The sequence below is a fragment of the Podarcis muralis genome, chromosome Z (assembly GCF_964188315.1).
Source record: "Podarcis muralis chromosome Z, rPodMur119.hap1.1, whole genome shotgun sequence".
In the NCBI taxonomy this organism is placed as follows: Eukaryota; Metazoa; Chordata; class Lepidosauria; order Squamata; family Lacertidae; genus Podarcis; species Podarcis muralis.
Window position 1 is genome coordinate 7953532 of NC_135673.1, and position 19067 is coordinate 7972598.

Consider the following 19067-nt stretch of genomic DNA (forward strand, 5'->3'; position numbering starts at 1 on the left):
CTGGACATTTTTTAAAGCATCTTTATCATGTCCCCAAAAGTGATTTAGTAGCAACTAGAAAAATCCGCTCTGTCCCTGGTTGGAATTGTGGAGGAATTTGTTCTGCCCACATTTTTAAAATGGATTTTTATTGAATTTCTCAAAAAATAACAATGTAATAGAACAAATGTAAAACAGTTAAGGAAGAATATGCCAAATCAGGAAATACATAGAGATCTAACTGTTGAAAGGCATGTGCTATTGCAGTTATTGGTTTGGGGTAAAAGGATCGTGCCAAAAAGAAAATTGGGAGACAGGTGAGTGAAAGTTTTTGTCTTTTGTGTTTGCATATATTAGTGACTGAAACCATATTGATGCAAATTTGTCAGTTTTAATTTCACCCCAAGTTTCTCTAAATCGCTGAGTCGGCTTTTCATCTAAAGCTAATTACCAGATCCTAGCATGCCATGCGTTTATGGAGAGATTTATGGGATCTTTCCAGTTGGAGGCTACTTTGAGCTTAGCAGCCAGCAACAGTTTTAGAACCAAATCTTTATGAAGTCACGCATTCCCTCTCTGAAGATATAGAAGAGTGCTAGAGTGGAGTCAGATACCATAGACTGTTACATAATCTTGCTTACAGTAGCAAAAACTGCTCTCCAGAAATTAAAAGCTTTTTCGCAGGATCACCATAAATGATACAGGCTGCCTTTCATAGGACAGCTTCTCCAACACAAAGGAGAGGTGGCAGAAATGCCACCTATGAAATAGTTTTAAATCTGCTTTGTGTATCTTCACAGAGGTGGACTCTAAGCGTAACTCAGTCCAAATAGCTTTCCATTGTGAATCTGTGAGCCTGACACTAAGGAGTTTTTGTTGGCATCCATCTGTCTCAAGCAACAATGGAGTGCAACTCTTGGGGTGAAGTCAAACCAGTGTACTAGTAGCACCAAAGTGACCTTCTGGGGACATAAACCTGAGAAATGTGTATGGAGGTTCTGGGCTGCCCAGATGACAGATCACAGGCCTCCCCTATCGGAGTATTGTATATCTAAGTTCAGTCCACATTTTAAAGCCAACCTACCTAATTTGCTGGTCACAGACTTGCATGCTAATTAGAACACATCTTTCAACTGGATTACTCAAGTGCAATTAAGCTTTGATTTTTAAAATGTGTATAAAATATGGGTTGTATTCAACCAAGTGCTACTGAAATTAATTGGCATGATTAAGTTGGATCCAATAGTTTCTGTGGGTCTACTCTGTGCAGAACTTAGTTGGATGCAACCCCATGTATTTAATGGGGGGAAAGGCATACAAAGTATATTGTGTATACTGAAGGCATACGTTAGGGGAAAGTGTGTACAATTTAAATGTGAATTTTAAAACCCTACAAAAATGCATTGGAACAGATCTATAATTGAGTACATGTGAAACTAACCCCAAATAGAAATGGGCTGATTCATCTATCTCCAATACTTGGGGTGAGATATCTGGACAGTTGTTCATGTTAAACTGAACACAGGTACAAGTTGTCTCTACACACGTACAAGTTTGAATGCATGCACACTTATTCATCTGTACAGCCAACTGTTAGGAGGGTTCACACAATTACATTAAATGAGTATATAATCTATGTACATAAATCACTGCTCACTAGTTCAGTTTCATGTAATATTCAATGGGTGTATAGATTGTGAACACAACAGTTGAGCTACACAAATCAACAAGTGTTCCCTTGCACATGTGTAGAGAGAGCTTGTGCCAGTGTTCAGTGTAACATCTGAACAAGGCTTACATATTATATGTGAATTCCTGTACAAGTGCACAGGTCAGATATTTCTGTACACAGATTCCATGTTGCATTAAACACCCCTTATCTTGGATTTTCAAATCATTTTTAAGTGGTAGCTTTGGTGGGGGTTGTTGTCAGCCCCCACCCCCTATTTTCTGCACATGCTTAAGAATCTCCTTCCACATGATGGAAGGGTACATGCACAAGACAGACCTTTAGACAGGCAGATAGTCACGATCTGCCAAACAGATTTCTACAAGCGGACAGACCCTCCAAGTGTCCCTATTTTCCAGGGACAGTCTTGGATTTGCAGACGCCATCCTGGTTTCTGATTTGATTCCAGAATGTCCTGCTTTTAATATGCCCCTATTTTCATCAGAGAAATGTTGGAGAGTATGGAGTTATATATATATATATATATATATATAGTGATTCATAATGAAGTATACAGTTTCCATTCGCTATAAATGAAAACTGTATACTTCATTATGAATCACCCTGTATTATTATGGAATAGGATGTCCCTGTTTTCATCTGAGAAATGTTGGGGGGTATGGGTGCACTATTGGAAACACCCTGTAGACCCACTGACTGAAAAACCCAGAGAAGGAGAGGGGTGGTGTTTTTCATTTTGTTAACCATCATCTTTCCTTCTGGATTTCCCCTGTGGTAGATGTTTGTAAATGGGAGAGGAGATAATAATCCTGGAGACTGCAATTTAGAACAGTGTTAGAAAGCAAGCTTAGAGCAAAAGCTTCACATGTGTGTTTCTCCTCACAGACACACAAAGGACTCACTGTATAACTTGTCCGTTGCCTGGTCTTTTTGTGTATGGTGTGGGGGGGGTATTTTTGTTTTTTTTACAAGCCCAATAGGAATACGATAGGTGAAGGTATAAAAGCATACAGGCCCATCTTGGAGAAGTGTTTCCCGCTTCCAGCCGCTGAAAGCACAACACACCCAAATTAAATCATTCTCCACAGCAAACAGAGGTCCCGGCCCGACTGACAAGGGCGCTCCTCCACACAACACTGATTTCCCCTGGCGATCCCCATAAATCTCGAGCCTATTTCAGTTTGCAGTTACGCCCGCACACGCATCAGGGAAGCGCCACTAACCTTTGTTCCATGGGTTCATCCCTCCCCCTACTCCCTATAAATCCAGAGTAATTGAGAGCAGAGCTAGGCCCTTGGTGTGCATTATAGGATACTATAGATTGCCAAAAATATGTATATTTCAAGGCCCCACTTTATGTTGGGACATTTCAAGGCCAAAACATTCTCCTTGGGGCCTGTTCTCTCTTTCTCTCTGCCTGGATCTGACCCCACCCATGGTGAACTGCCTGAAAAACCCACCGAGAGCAGAAAAGCTTGACATTTTTTTTTGCAAAGCACAGCAGTTGCTATCCTTGATGTAACTGTTTCCCCAAAACAGGGGATGAGTGGGTTGAGAATCTGGGGATACTGTGCCAGATTGTGTCTCAATCCAGTCTTTGGAATCTTGCCTTCTGTGCCACCAACATACTGGGGCCCCAGAAGATCAGGCAGACGAGGCCATATAAATCCTAGGACTGCAGCTGCAGGACAAAAGAAGTCAGCTGGCATACAGCCTCAAGCTTTTGCATTGTCAGCTGATTCCACAAGCCCATTGCCACAGACCCGGCCCTACAAAACCCTGGAGGCCAAGCCAGCTTGTTAGACTAATCTAAAAGTGGAAATGCTGATCACCTTTCCGCAGGCAAAGCTAGCCAAGTGTCCTATTCTCGAGAGGATGCACTTCAGTTTGAAAGGCTGTCTCATGGAAGTCCAGACAAAAGGTCAAGAAGCGTGAGACGCAGAGGCCTTGATGTTGCCCATCCACAGTTAGCATCTGGACAGCAGACTCAGCAGGCACACTGGTCACAGTCTTCCACACTGTGGTGTGATATCCTAGATTTCTAGTTCAGTCTATTGTCATTATTCTAAAGTTGCCACTATACATATACATTAGCTTATGAAAAATTCACACAAAACGGTACCCTCTTTTTGTCTGTGATGCCTTTCCTCTTTGTTGGCAATGTGTAAAAAGCTTGGTAGAACATCCACACTGCATACAAAAGATCCCGGGTTCAATCCCTGGAATCTTCAGGTTGGGCTACAAAAGAGCTCTGGCCTGACAACCCGGAGAGCCAATGCCAATCAGTGTGATTGATACTGAGCTAGCGGGACAAATGGTCTGACTCAGTACAAAGTTACTTCCTGTTTCCCTATCATCTGCGTGTGTTCAGGGCAACGTTTGAACAGAGAACTCCAGAAAGGTTGTGTTGGAGAAACGGGCATTTTTAGGTGGAGAAGGATGTGAGATGTACACATCTCTGGCATAGAGGACCTGTGGCCTGCGCACATGCGTGCACGCATGTGCACACACACACACACACACTCTGCTGGACTCAAACTCCCATCATCTATGACCATTGGGCATGTTGGCTGGGGTCAGTGGGATTTGGAAGGCACTATGTTGAGGAAGGCTGAGATAGAGCTGTGAAGGAGTTGGCGGAATCCTGAAGAACAACTTCAACAACTCACATGACCCGCCAAATCCCAACTCAGAATGGTGTTCAGAAATTAAGAGTTTACACCAAGGGATGGCAAAGAATATGTTATTTTGCTCCTTTGCCCCTTCATGGTGAACAAGTCTAAATTTAGATTTTCCTATTTTATCATAATATAGATTAGAAGATATAAGTCCGTTAAGTCCAGTCGTGGATGACTATGGGGCTGCGGCACTCATCTCGCTTTACTAGCCAAGGGAACCGACGTTTGTCCGCAGAGTTTTTCTGAGTCATGTGGTCAGCATGACTAAGCCGCTTCTGGTGAACCCAGAACAGCACACAGAAACACCGTTTACCTTCCCGGTACCTATTTATCTACTTGCACTTTGACATGCTTTCGAACTGCTAGGTTGGCAGGAGCTGGGACTGAGCAACGGAAGCTCACCCCAACGTGGGGATTCGAACCGCCAACTTTCGAACCGCCCTAGGCTCTGTGGTTTAGACTACAGCACCACTCGCATCCCTCATAGAAGATATAGGAGAGGTTAAAAACAAATATGACATTCACTGAAAACCAAACACATTCATCATTTGAAATTCACCCTTCTCTGAATTTTGCAATTAATGTGTACAAAATACATGTACTAAAAGTGTGCATATAGATTAGTGAAAACAACAAAGAAAAGTGCATTATATTAGGCAAAATTATTTTGGAAATATGTGTATATTTGGCAAGACTGCATACAAAAATGTGTGTAGTAGAATTTCTCACTAAAATTTAGCTGATGAATCTGCAGGAGGATCACAAACTGATGTGGAACTGTAGAGAACTGAACTTCACAACTGTGAGAAAGAGAAATAAAAATTGACAGATTTTCCCTTCCCTTCTTTCCAGTTGTTCCACCATGACAACTGGGGCTGATGGGAGTTGGAGTCAGCACTGAGAAGTGAAACACATGAATTGTTGCTTCAAGACAATCAACCAACCAGTCAAAAGCCCTGTTCCCCTCTGCAAAGAGCTTGTCTTAACTCCTCTGGAGTCTAGGATGGTGGCTACACTCACATAGTAAAAGGTGAACCGCACAGAGATTATGGTTATCGGGTCCTCTCTGTTTGCTTGTCAAGCTAAATCAAACAGATGGAAATTCTGCCTATCAGGACAGATATGTCAGGAGGGAATCAAGGACACACAGATAGCAAGTAAAGGAAGGAAGGGAGATAAGGGTGGGAGTGAATGAATCAAAAAGTTACACACGTACATCATACAGCTGGGCAAAGTGTCTTGAATAAATATCCTTATTTTTAACACTGGATGAGAAATATTTTGGGATAAGCAAACACTGCTTTTTAAAAATATATTATTTTGGATAGCAGAAGTGTAAGTCAACCAGATCTTTACCAGTCTGCATCTGTATTGGAATTGGGTTTTTTATGTTTTAATCTGAATCTGTATTGGAATTGTTTTTACATCTTTTAATTGTTTTCTCCCTTGCATGTTCGACACCCTGGGCTCCTTTGGGAGGAAGGGTGGTATATTAATCAAACAACAGCAGAACACACCTCATACCTCACACCTCACACCAAAGTCTCTGGTTAGATAAAGCAGACTTAGGATATGTTGAAGTTCCAGGGTTCAAATATTGCCATGTCCACCCATGAGTGCACAGGGTGGTTATGAGCCAAATTGCTAGCTCTCACAACCTCAGTTTTCCCATCCTGTGGAATGAGCACAATTCCAGCTTAGATCACAGATGCCTTTTATTATTTCAGAGAGCATTAAGGCTGTTTGCCTTCCACATTGAAAAGTCTGTTGCACTGGGTTAGCAAGTTGCAGGGACTTCTTGTTTCAGGAATCAAATGTGCTAGATGAGGGAGTAGAAACTTTTTTTTAGTTAGAGTAAGATTACCAGATTTTTTTCAATGAATCCAGGGACACTTTTCAACTTCCTACTAAATAGATGGATTTTGTCGGGGGACTGATTTGTAAATCCGGGGCCTGTCCCCAGGAAACGGGGACGTCTGGTAATCTTAAGTTAGAGGGACATATTCCCTTCTGCCACAAGCCAGCAGTAGGTGGGACCTGAGGCATGAGTCAGTGCAGCAATTAATGTCAAGTTTACCTTTGTAAAGGTAAAGTTTACCTTTTGACTCCTATGGGACGCGGGTGGCGCTGTGGGTAAAAGCCTCAGCGCCTAGGGCTTGCCGATCGAAAGGTTGGCGGTTCGAATCCCCGCGGCGGGGTGCGCTCCCGTTGTTCGGTCCCAGCGCCTGCCAACCTAGCAGTTCGAAAGCACCCCCGGGTGCAAGTAGATAAATAGGAACCGCTTACTAGCGGGAAGGTAAACGGCGTTTCCGTGTGCTGCGCTGGCTCACCAGAGCAGCTTCGTCACGCTGGCCTCGTGACCCGGAAGTGTCTGCAGACAGCGCTGGCCCCCGGCCTCTTGAGTGAGATGGGCGCACAACCCTAGAGTCTGTCAAGACTGGCCCGTTCGGGCAGGGGTACCTTTACCTTTACGTTTACCTTACCTTTGTATAGTAGACTAGTTTCTACACATACTTGGTCATTCCTTTTTATTCTCAATCCAGGCAAGCCAGAGGCATGATCAGATTTGAAGAACACATTCTAGCCAGGCAAAAGCTCTCCAGGAGGGGACAAATCTTGGCCAGTTGAATGTGTGTGGCCTGGGAGGGGTATAGCCTGGAGAGAGGGAGACAAGCTAGGTAGGAGGTGTGGTCTGAAGGAAATCCAAATCCAAAGAGCCAGGCAGAGGGGTCTGGAGGCTGCATTTGGCCCCAGACCTGAGGTTCCCCATCCTTGTGCTACATCACTGAATCTAAACCTTACACGTTAGAACTCAACGTGCTTCAGTTCTCTGTCTACATGTGAACATTAAGGGTGACAGATGCGAACAGATGGATGCCCAAAGGTGGCATGAATTGATGCTCCATGCTGTCTTGACATTTTTCTGCACTGCCCCATAATTCTGTCCTAATTTTCACCAATAATAATAATAAATAATAATTTTTTTATTTATATCCCGCCCTCCCCAGCCGAAGCCGGGCTTAGGGCGGCTAACAACAATAAAACAGTACAAAAGTACAGCATAAACAACACTCTAAAATCATTCATTATAAAATTAATGTGGCTATTCGTTGTCCAGATTGTATCACTTCAGTCTGTAACACATATTGAAGGGGTAGGCACCCTTTCTTTTTTTGTGAAGGGCCACATTCCCTTGCGGACAATCCTGCATGTGGGATGAGAAAAAAATCTTCTCTGAAAGTGTCTTCTGAGAAATTTTGCCTCAGGTCTAGAGTATATATTGTATTAAGAATCTTCTTGTGTGGTGTTTTTACTGATGCTCAAAAGGAAAGCACTTTGCAATAAGAATTACAATGAAGTTGTATGTACAGTCAATTTAATACTGCAGTGTTTTGTTAATGTGCCCATGTGCCACTTGCGATTTTTTTTTTGGGGGGGGGAGATATAAAAGATGCAAATGAATCAAATGAAATTAAATAAATGAAATCTGCTGCAGATGGTGCATGTTCCAGCTCCAGAATGAATTGTAGAAATTCTTCCAGTTAAAATGGCATTTAGAAATGGAACATATAGTAGAGTGAACTTAAGGTAAAGGTAAAGGTACCCCTGCCCGTACGGGCCAGTCTTGACAGACTCTAGGGTTGTGCGCTCATCTCACTCTAGAGGCCGGGAGCCAGCACTGTCCGCAGACACTTCCGGGTCACATGGCCAGCGTGACAAAGCTGCTCTGGCGAACCAGAGCAGCACACGGAACGCCGTTTACCTTCCCGCTATAAAGCAGTACCTATTTATCTACTTGCACTTAAGGGTGCTTTCGAACTGCTAGGTGGGCAGGAGCTGGGACCGAACAACGGGAGCTCACCCCGCCGCGGGGATTCGAACCGCCAACCATGCGATCAGCAAGTCCTAGGCGCTGAGGTTTTACCCACAGTGCCACCTGCGTCCACAGCACCACCCGCGTTGTGGGTGCAATAAATCAGTGGAATGGGGGGCAATTCATTCAACCACTAATGAGGAATGGTGAAAAAAATCAAATCTGTTTGCATTTAAAGACAGACCTACCTAAGCCACACGTTCTGAAATAATATGTGAACCAAAATGCAACCGTCCTTCAACATTCTCACTTCTCTGACTTTTGCAGTGCAATTCTCCAGCTAGGTAATGTGAATATGTGTATATACTAGAGGAAAGGGTGCATATAAAATGCATATGATTGGTGGAAATAATGGAGAGAAAAGTATTACATTTGGGGGAAATTTTTTTGCAAAAATGTGCATTTTTTGAGAGATTTGCACTGATGAATTTTCATGAAGACTCTAAAAAAACAACAACACCACAAATGGATGTGAAAAGAAGCAACTGAGAGCAACTGACAGATTTGCCCATCCCTGTCCCTAACCAGAACTGAGGGCTGTCAGTCTTGAAAGGTCATTGCCTAGGTACTGAGTGCTTTCTGTGCCTGTCCAGTAACGGGCTCAAACTCAGAAGCTAAGCATTCCAAAAACTGCTTAATATGCACAAAGGCCACGATCTGAAGAGAGCTCTGCTGTGCTACCTCTGGAACCCTTCACCTCACTCTCCCCTTTCATCTTGAACCCTGCTGCAACCTTGCTTTCATCAGAGAATGAAAGTTTGGGAAAACGGAGGCGTTTCCTGTCAAGCTGGGCTCCAGTCACTCAGGATCATGTTCCTTAAGCTGGCAACTGGAAAGTATGGAGAGACAGTGAACAGCAGCAACAGAGAAACTCTCGCTTCTCTTGGCAAACACGCCTTTTCCACTCCAACTCATTCATCCAAATTTTGTTTTCCACTCCTGCCCATTAAAGAGTCAACCATCACTTCGCCAAGACTGGAGACCACATAGACGAGGGGTTGTTTGTTTGTTTGTTTGTTTGTTTGTTTGTTGAGGGACTACCCCCTTGATTGCACTAAGAGTCGAGAAGGATTTATTTCTGGTGAGCGCAACCAACTCTGGTTTTGTTTGTTTTGTTTGTGTTTTCATGTATATCTGCTGAAGCAAAAAGAACAACACATTGCAATGTCAGAAATGGCATTTACATCCGGAAAACATACTGAATGAATGTAAAAGACCTACTCACATTTTGATGCACAGATCTTAAAAAAAACAACCCAACCCCAACAACCTCATTTACTTCCCAGCTTCAGCAGCCCCAAAACAAGATAGATTTGCAGCATCTGAGGTGTGGTAGTGTAAACTCCATTTTTGGCATATGCTTTGGGACACAGCGGGCTGAGTCCAGTGCTAATCCTACTCAGAGTAGACTCACTGAAGCTAATGAGCATGACTATAAGTTGTAGTCAATACTAATCCTACTCAGAGTAGACCAATTAGGCCCCCATCTGCATTACTAATTCAAAGCAGTATCATTTCACTTTAAACAGTCATGACTTCCTGCAAAGTATTCCAGGAACTGAAGTTGAAAGCTGTTTCTTCACAAAATGGCAATGGCCAGACTGCCCTATGAAGATGGGTTGACTGTTCAACCACTCTGGGTCTTTCAGCACCCTTATCTCAGCTCCAGAATTCTTTGGGGAAAGCTATTTATTATATATTTAGGGCATTGTTTATTGTAGTGCATTTAGCACATTTGTACCCAGCCAAAAAGACTCCCAGAATGGCTTACATGTAATCAAAACAAGACAGGCTTACAATCCACAAAAACATGGCACACAAGGGAAAAGGAACAGGGAAGGAAGAGGAAAACCAAAACTGAGGGACCAATTTCTAAACAGTTGTTCCTATAATGTCCAACTGGCATAGTTCAGGGGGCAGAAGATGTCTGGTGAAGTTGGGCCTCTGACAAAGCTGAGCCTTGCTTCTATATCTCTCCCTCTGATGCAGTCAGACGGAATGACTGCCCCCAGATAATAGCTATGGGGAGAGGAGGCCTGATAGAGCTGGCCTGTTACAGTGGATCCGATGGAGTGAGCTCTGCTTCCCAACCCTCCCACTGATGGCATGGCTTCTCCAGAGGATGGCTATGCCTGCTTAAAGTGGTACGATACTGCTTTAAATGTCTAATATAGACGAAACCTTATACATGTCTAAACGCCAATGGATCTACACTGATTAAGGATAGCACTCGATAAAGCCCAGTGTGTTGTTGCACACAGGCTATCTGCAAAAGTTATCACACAACCCAGTGGCAAAACCTGTTGGGAGCCATTGATGTGGCTATTCTACACTCTCTCTCTCTCTCTCTCTCTCTCTCTCTCTCTCTCTCTCTCTCACACACACACACAGAGAGAGAGAGAGAGAGAGAGAGAGAGAGAGAGAGAGAGAGAGGGAGGCTTTGCTTTGCTGAACACTGCAGCTGATAGCACCAAAGTCAAACGAGTTCAGAAATAGTCTCAGTCTCTCTCTCTCTCTCTCTCTCTCTGAAGCAGTGTGAAAACTGGCAGCCCTTTGCATCAAGGGCCACCTCCCCCTCCTAGATGAGGGATGGCCCGGGGAGATGACGAGCCCTTTTAATAGTGTTGTAAAATTAGCTCTTTAGAAAAGTCACACACACACATACCACACACTGCAGCTGATGGTGATGCAAAGACAATTTCAACTCCAGAGGAGCAAAGGAAACATGCTCGAAGGCCAAGAAAGGAGGAGGGTGATCCTTTCTTTCAGGGAAGAAAAGGATCTTTGGCACTTTGGATTCTACACCTAGCTTTTATTGAATCTTTTTAAAATATATCTATAATCTATCCACATTTGGCCTAAGAAGTACACCCCCACCCCAAATTCCATGTCTATGCCTATTCTGAAGCCCAGACAGAAGGGGAAGGAAAGAGGCAAAGTTGCTAGGAGAAGACAGTCACCTAAGCCTCCAAGATCTGGTGCAAAACACACAGGTGGCTGCCTCAGGGATTTGGTTTGGGTGGCCATGAAAAAGCAGCAAATCATCAAGCATAAAGTTATTTGTTACTGCTATTAGGGTGTAGGACTAACCCTGAACATTAGTCCATCTGCCTCAGTATGGTCTTCAATGACTGGAAGTCCCCCAGGGTTTAAGACTTGGATGGTTCTGTCCACTGTGGCACTAAGTGATAATGTGAGTGCAAGGACTTATACTTCCCAACTCCTTCCACAGTGCACACCCTAAATCTGTTCTGGGGTTTCACCAGCGCTCTGGAACATATTTGGGGAGGGCAGTGGGAGAAAGGGGAAGGTGTGTCCTAACAGGAAGAGTGCACAGGAGGAGGTACAGTGGTACCTCAGGTTACATACGCTTCAGGTTACATAAGCTTCAGGTTACAGACTCCGCTAACCCAGAAATAGTGCTTCAGGTTAAGAACTTTGCTTTAGGATGAGAACAGAAATCGTGCTCCGGCAGCGTGGCGGCAGCAGGAGGCCCCATTAACTAAAGTGGTGCTTCAGGTTAAGAACAGTTTCAGGTTAAGAACGGACCTCCAGAACGAATTAAGTACTTAACCCGAGGTACCACTGTATTCCCAGTATTACCTCGAGGCAAAAAAACAGATGCCCTGACCACTGGGCTATAGTCCTTCCCCCAGCAGCATAGTATGGGTTGCTGGTGCCTTGGGGCGGGCAAACCACCGATGCTGATGGAGTGACTCTTCCACCATAGCCAAGCTGGGCTGCATTGCACCACCTGCCCTCCAGGCCTATGCAGGCAGATAAAATACATCTTTCCACAGTGGTTAATCGGTTTCTGTTTTTAAACTTTATACATGGTTTTTATTATAAGCTGTGAACCACTTTAATTTTTTTAATGAAATACCAGAAAATCAATACTTTTTCTAAAAACAACAACAACTGCCTCTCCTTGGGTTTGGCTCTCCAGGGCTTCAGGCAGTCTCTCTCCCGACTTTACTTGGAGGTTCCAGGGCTTGAACGGGGGCCTTCTGCTGCAAAGCAGGAGCTCTACCACTGAGCTACAGCCCTCCCACTGAGAAGGCAAATCATTATACAGAGGCAGATCACACACCCATCTAGTTCAACATTTGTCTACATTGTTGGAATTACGGAAGCCAAGACCCAAGTCTGGGGCAAGCACTCTTTGGTGAGAGGACCCCAGCAGAGATTTAACACAGCAAAGCAAGCAGCGAAGAAAAGCTTGGGAGTATAGGTAGTAAAATGGGACGCGGGTGGCGCTGTGGGTTAAACCACAGAGCCTAGGACTTGCCGATCAGAAGGTCGGCAGTTTGAATCCCCTCAACGGGGTGAGCTCCCGTTGCTCGGTCCCTGCTCCTGACAACCTAGCAGTTCGAAAGCATGTCAAAGTGCAAGTAGATAAACAGGTATCGCTCCGGCGGGAAGGTAAACGGTGTTTCCGTGCGCTGCTCTGGTTCGCCAGAAGCGGCTTAGTCATGCTAGCCACATGACCTGGAAGCTGTACACCGGCTCCCTCAGCCAATAAAGCGAGATGAGCGCCGCAACCCCAGAGTCGGCCACGACTGGACCTAATGGTCAGGGGTCCCTTTACCTTTACCTATAGGTAGTAAAACCTTAAAAACATGCGCTTCCAGTGAATCCCAAAATGTCTCCTTTTAAAAGCTCTTTCCAAGCTATCCCATTTCCCTTGCATAGAGACATACCACGCATTAGGGAAGTCATAACAAAACTCTTTGAAGGTCAGATTCATGTGTTTTTCCATGCAACAGCCAGAAAAGATGCACAGGCAGCTAAAACATTGCTTAGTTACAAAATTTAAACGTTTCTAAACTATTGACAGAGGGAAAATGCTAGTTTTAGACTCCATGCTGGCCTGAAACAAAGTAGTAATCAGTCTTCTAACATTAATCATAGAACTGTAGAATTGGGACCGCAACAGTCATCTAGTCCAACCCCCTGCAATGCAGGAATCTCAGCTACGTCTCTTATATTTCACCTGCTCCATTTTGAATTTTAAAAGTTTAAAATCAGAGATATAACCATAATATACTCTTCCTTTCTTAAAGGGTTGTTTTTTAAAAAATATTAATCAATCAATCAATCAGAATTTCTTGGAAATAAAAATCCAACACCATGGAAAAGGAATGTTACCATTAGCAAATGATTCCCCCCCCCCAAAAAAAAATATGTAATCTTTCATTTAAAAAAGTTAAAGATAGCTCCCAATGCAAATGTTATCTGGTATTTATTTACATTACTTATAACTCACACTTCATGTGCAAAACCATTGGGAGGATCTCAAGGTTCACCATTCCTGCCATGATCTACTCTTCAGTTATCCAATTAAATTTCTTCATTTATGTAAAAAAGTTATAATATATTTATAAAAATAGTTATATCAACAAAAGAGGGGGATATCAGAAAGGTTCCGAACAACTGTATCTATATACAATAACAACCACATAAACGTATAAAACAAGAGGACAACAGCTGTTATGGAAAGGTGTTTTCTTTATTGCCTCCATAAGCCTGGCAACATAGGGAAATTTTTCAGAAAGGTTTTAAAGGCTGAAACAGAAAGCGCCTGGTGAAATCTCTGCTGGTGGAGCATTCCACAGAACTGGACCACCGACACTAAAAGCTCCATTTCATGTTGTTAGATGAGTCTCACTAACTAGGAACAGCCAAGTTGGTGCTGAAAAACATTCTGCACCACTGGTCTATATATCTGTATCTAAGCTTGCACTCCACTGTTTTCTATCTCATAAAATAGTATCAGTTGCATCCCTGAGACCCAGAAGTCACAACATTGATGAACAAAGCAAAAAGATTGGAAGATTACAGCTGAAATTATCTTCCTTGCTTAGGATTGCTTCTATTCTCTTTCTTTACAAGATGGGGACCATTTGGTGTACAAAGCAGAAGGATGGGAGAACATGGGGGCCACTAGCTGCTCTATGACTACGATTCCCACCATCCTTAATAATTTGTCCATGCTGGCCAGGGCTGATGGGACCTAAAGTCTCACAACATCTTCAGCAAGTTACCTCCTACAGCATTCTTTCCCCCTCATATCCAGCTGTTTTAAAAGAAAGCATTTGGTTTCTTGAAGCTCCTCATTTTTCTGCCTCAAAAAAGTCCACATAAAAATTAATACACTCAATTTGTGTGCACTGTGTTGTTTGATGCACACATTTTTGTGCTAGTTTGACTAATATGTGCCTTTTGTCTGACTGTACACTTCACCATATACATATGGGGGCGTGGGGGATGGGGGTTGCAGAACAACACCACAAAATTCAGAGCAGTTCAAATTTCAAAGGATAGCTGTGTTTCACTTCACTGATCAGTTTCAGAGAGTGTGAGTTAGGTCAGTTTCACAACTAAAAGGCGAGCCAGGTAAGTTTCTCAAACACCCAGAGTTTAAAAGTGGGAGTGGGGCAGAAAGAAGGACTGTGGCTCAGTGGCAAGGCACCTGCCCTGCATGCAAAAGGCCCCAGCTTCAATTGCCAGCATATCCAGGTAGGGCCGGGGCCATCACATTCTCAAAATCCTGGACAGCAGCTGCTGGTCTGTGTGGACAATATTCAGCTAGGTGGACCAATTGTCTGACTCAGCACAAGGCATCTTGAGTGGGAAAGTGGAAGGAGAGTTAAAGTCTCTCTCCCCCCACCCACTTTTTGCTGTGGCTTCTGTTTTCTTTGCTTCGGGACAGACTCCTCTGAGTGACAGCAATCTTGTAGGTCAAGTATAGGGCAGTCGAGATAAAGAAATAAAAACACTGTAATGTGGCAGGAATGACAGAAAACAGCCCCAGAGACAGAAAAAAAGAGAGGGGAAAAAGCATCTGCTGCCAGAACAGTGTGTGAGAGAAAGGGAATCCCCTCCTTTTTCCTTTAAGAGATCTATGGCTTGGTAATAACAATAAAGTTTAAGCTATATTTAACATTTGCATAGCTCTGCAGACTCTTTCATGTATATCATTTTGCTATAGTCCTTACAACAACCCTGCAACATTGAGAAGTATTTATTTATTGTCACATTGCAGAAGCGAGGGTGAGGGTAAACTAAGACTGAGAGAGTGGGAATAAAAATATGCAATACAAGGGTAAAATTCTTGCCCACCTTACAAGGTTGTTGTAAAGAATGCAGCAAAACACAGTAAATTATTTGAACCAGGGGCTTCCTCAGCGGTATCTCAGGGTACTGCCACAGGTTTAATAGAACTCATTACTGGCTCTCATTACTGACACCCCCCCCCCCCCGAAGAAGCACTATAGTGTACTGGTTAGAGTGCCAAAATAGGCAAGGAAGACCTGGATTCAAGTTCACACTCATCCATGAAGCTCACTGGGGCATGCTGCCATCTCTCAGCCTTATCAACCTCACAGAGGTGTAGATATAAAAGTTGAATAGTGGGGAGGAAGAACAAATGTATATTGTCTTGAGCCCCTTGGTGGATAGTCAATATGAAACTGTAATAAAACAAATTAAAAGTGTTCCAAATCACAGACTTTCATACTCATATCCCAATCCTCTATCTCTAGGGAACAGGGCAAGCCTCTCAAGTCCAACTCCACCAGAGAATATATTCCCCATTTCTCTCTCTTTACTCTTCCCAAGAACAGAGGGATATGTACTGGATGTGTCCAAGCTTCTCCCGGGGCCTCGTTGAATGAAAAACAAGACACATGTTCCAAGACCTCATGATTAATAAAGCTTACAGTTCAACAGTATTTTTTTTTCTTTGGGGGGGGGGAGCGCCAAAACTTTTATAGTGCAACATGATATTGTAGTCAGCTGTTGACATTTGCAATATTGGAAAGAATTTCAAAAATGCTGAAAAAATGTGTGTGCTTTTGGGAAAAAAAGATCCTTCACATATTCTGCCCCGTTGCGCGATGAGGTTTGGGAACTGCAAGCGCTCATGAATTATCACTTTTTTAAAAACTGCCAGCACTTTATACAGTTAAAAAGCACTGCTTTAGGAAACCACATGCTTATTCTAACATCAAATAGCAAAAGTAAAGCAGGGAAGCTTTCCAACATATTTGGAAAGTGAGAACCTTTAAAGAGAGGAAGATAAGCTGCCTGTCCAATCCACTGGAGTACATGTCTAAAGAGACATCATTTCCCCATGATCCTATTCAATATTTCTCTTTTTTAAATGTCCCATTATGAATTCACTGGTGAGGGGAGGAATAAGCTATATAGAAGGCTAACAGGACTCTTGAACAAAAATGAGCAGGATCCAGTAAAAACTTCACCGGGTTATATCCGGCGCTAGTCTTACGCAGAGTAAACCCACTGAAATTCATGGACATGACTAAGTTAGGTTCATTCATTTCACTTGGTCTACTCCGAGTAGCACTTAGATTGGGTACAACCCAAGGATTCCTATAGGACAGAGCCAGTGTACGCTTTACTTAGAAGGCAAGCCCACCCAGTTCAAACGGTTTACACAGGAGGAGGACTAACTTTTTCCTGCCACATCAGCGTGCTTTCCTTGACTGCTGCCCGATCCAGCAGCGCACGTGTACTTAGGGATAAATCCCGCGGGTTTACAGCACAATCCCAAACACACCTACTCTGGAGTAAATCATATTGAATTCAGTGGGCTTCACGCTCAGATTCAGCGGGGCTAGGATACTGCAGTCTTATGCCAAAGCAGCCGTGCTTAGGGCTGAAGCCTTTTTACAATACGCTCCAACTCACGTGGACTAATAAGTTACCTTTCCTTCCCATACCAGCGGGCTTACTCTCAAGTAGGGGCGTCCGATAGGGAGGCACCGTTAAACGCGTGCGGTTAACTCATCGAAAATGTATGAAACCACACTTAAAAGGCAGCCCTTAGGCAGGATCGGGATCAACCTGTCTAAAGGGGAGACGCATAACGCCCTCTCCACCTTATCTCATCCCTCGCTCGCTCGCTGGCCCCTGGGCTATTCTCCTAGCCACGTTTCTTCGGAAGTAAGCACAAGGAAGAGGGTGGGGTTTTTTTTGGGGGGGGGGGGGGAGTTTAGCCTGCTGGATCAGGCCAAGGGCCCGTCTAGTCCACCATCCATTTCTCAAAGTGGCAAAGCAGATCCCTATGGGGGTCCCGTGAGCAGTACCTGTGCATAGGTTTCTTTCCTCCTGCGGTTTTCCCCAAACTTCCTAAGTTTCTGCCCATTCACAAAATAGAAGAGACAGACAGGCGTGCATGCATATACTGGAGACACAACAGCACGTGGCTTTAAAGAAACAACAAACCACGACATAAACACTCAAGAGCCTCCTCCTGCCCGCCGTACACTTCGCATTCAACCAGAGTTGAACAGTAAGTCCAGATGTGGCACGCACAAACGTGGTCTAAACGTCGCCAACGTTCAACACGTAATTCCTTTGGGCAACGGATAAGATCCAACGCCAGTTCCACTCGTAGTAGACCCGTGGACCCGAATGAATACAGCTGAAGTACATTCATTTCAAAGGATTGGATCTCCCGTCAGCCTCACTCAGAGTAGAGGTCTCGAAATCCACGCGTAAAAATCTAACAAAATACATTAATTGCAATGGGTTCTTCTCAGAATAGACCCCGTGGAACGAATGGTCATGCCTAACTGAATTCCATCCGTTCCAATGGATCTCCTCTGGAGTAGAACTGGAGTGCTCAACCCAAGTGTGTGTGGAGGGGTAGGTGTCTCTGGACGCCCCCAGTAGAGGAAGTCCTGCTTACCTGCGACGACCGCCGGAGTCTTCTGTCCGCCCTCGGGCCGTAGCCACGCTTGGACCGTGAAGGCATCCCGGGGTAACTCCACCTCCGCCTTCAGCCGCAGCTGGTCGCCCTCGCCGCGAAAATAGAGCGCTCGGCTGACTGCCGGCTGCTCCCCGCCCTCCTGAGCTCGCCTCCTGCGGCGCGGAGCCCGCGGCGCCTCCGGCCCGCCTGCGCCCGCGGAGGAGCGTCTACCCCGGGCTAACCTGGTGGCGCAGGTGCCCGGGGCGGGGTAAGGCGAGTGGAGAGCGGCGTGTTGCTGCGCCGCCGCCGCCGCCTGCTGCTGCTGCGCCGCCTGCCGGGTGTCCCTTCGAGCCCGGCCGGAGCGCTCGGCCAGCCCGCACTCGGCGCCGCCGGCGTGGGCTGCCGCCGCCGCGGCCGCGCACACCAGCAGAAGGGGCAGGAGGACGCTCCGGCGCTGCATTTCCAGGCTTCCCCCCCACCCTGCTCCCTTGGAAGTCCTCGCGTGCTGCCAGGTTGGGGCTCCTCCTCGCTTTGCGCTTCACTCTTCTGAGGGACTCGCTTTTTTTATAACCCTTCTCAGTGGCTTCTCCCCCCCCCCTTTTTTTTTTTTTGCTTTGAGGATTTCTCTTTCTCCCCCCTCACCTTTTGAAACCAAAATAAAAATGAGATTTTTAAAAACTCAGAGCTTGTCGTCTCTCTCGGTTTTCTTCCTGCCTCCTCCTCCTCTCCTCCTCCTCCTCCTTCCCTCTCTCCCTCTCTCTCTCTCCCTTTCTCCTTTTCTCTTTTCCCTCCTTCTTTAAAAAGAAACAGCTTCGGCTCCAAAGATTCGAGCACACACGAGGTTCCCTCCCCCTTCCCAAAAGATGCTCTAATTCATTTAATTTTTCTCTCTCTCTCCCTCTTTCTTTTTTGGTGCCTCCTTTATAACGTAAGCCACAGCCCCCTTTCTCCCCCTTCTCCCCCTCCTTTCTTCTCCACTTAAATGAAAGGGGGGAAGAGAAAGAGTGGGGGGAAGTTGCCCCCTCCAAGATGATGAGTAAACAAGAAATCTATTGGGGGGGGGGAAGGGTGCTTCACCTCGACAGAGAGATTCCCCCCAAACTGCAGTGATCGTGACTAATCAATCACTTT

At 44.9% G+C, this 19067-nt stretch overlaps 1 protein-coding gene across 1 annotated transcript in view; it reads right to left on the reverse strand.

The window, feature by feature from the left end:
- Positions 1–18846, reverse strand: part of PAPPA (pappalysin 1) — a 242765-nt gene extending 223919 nt beyond the window's left edge. Inside the window, exon 1 of the mRNA XM_028715818.2 lies at positions 17937–18846. Coding sequence (XP_028571651.2) covers positions 17937–18396 — 460 coding nt within the window. The 5' untranslated portion in view covers positions 18397–18846. The remainder of the gene's footprint in view (positions 1–17936) is intronic.
- Between the last annotated feature and the right edge of the window lie 221 nt (positions 18847–19067).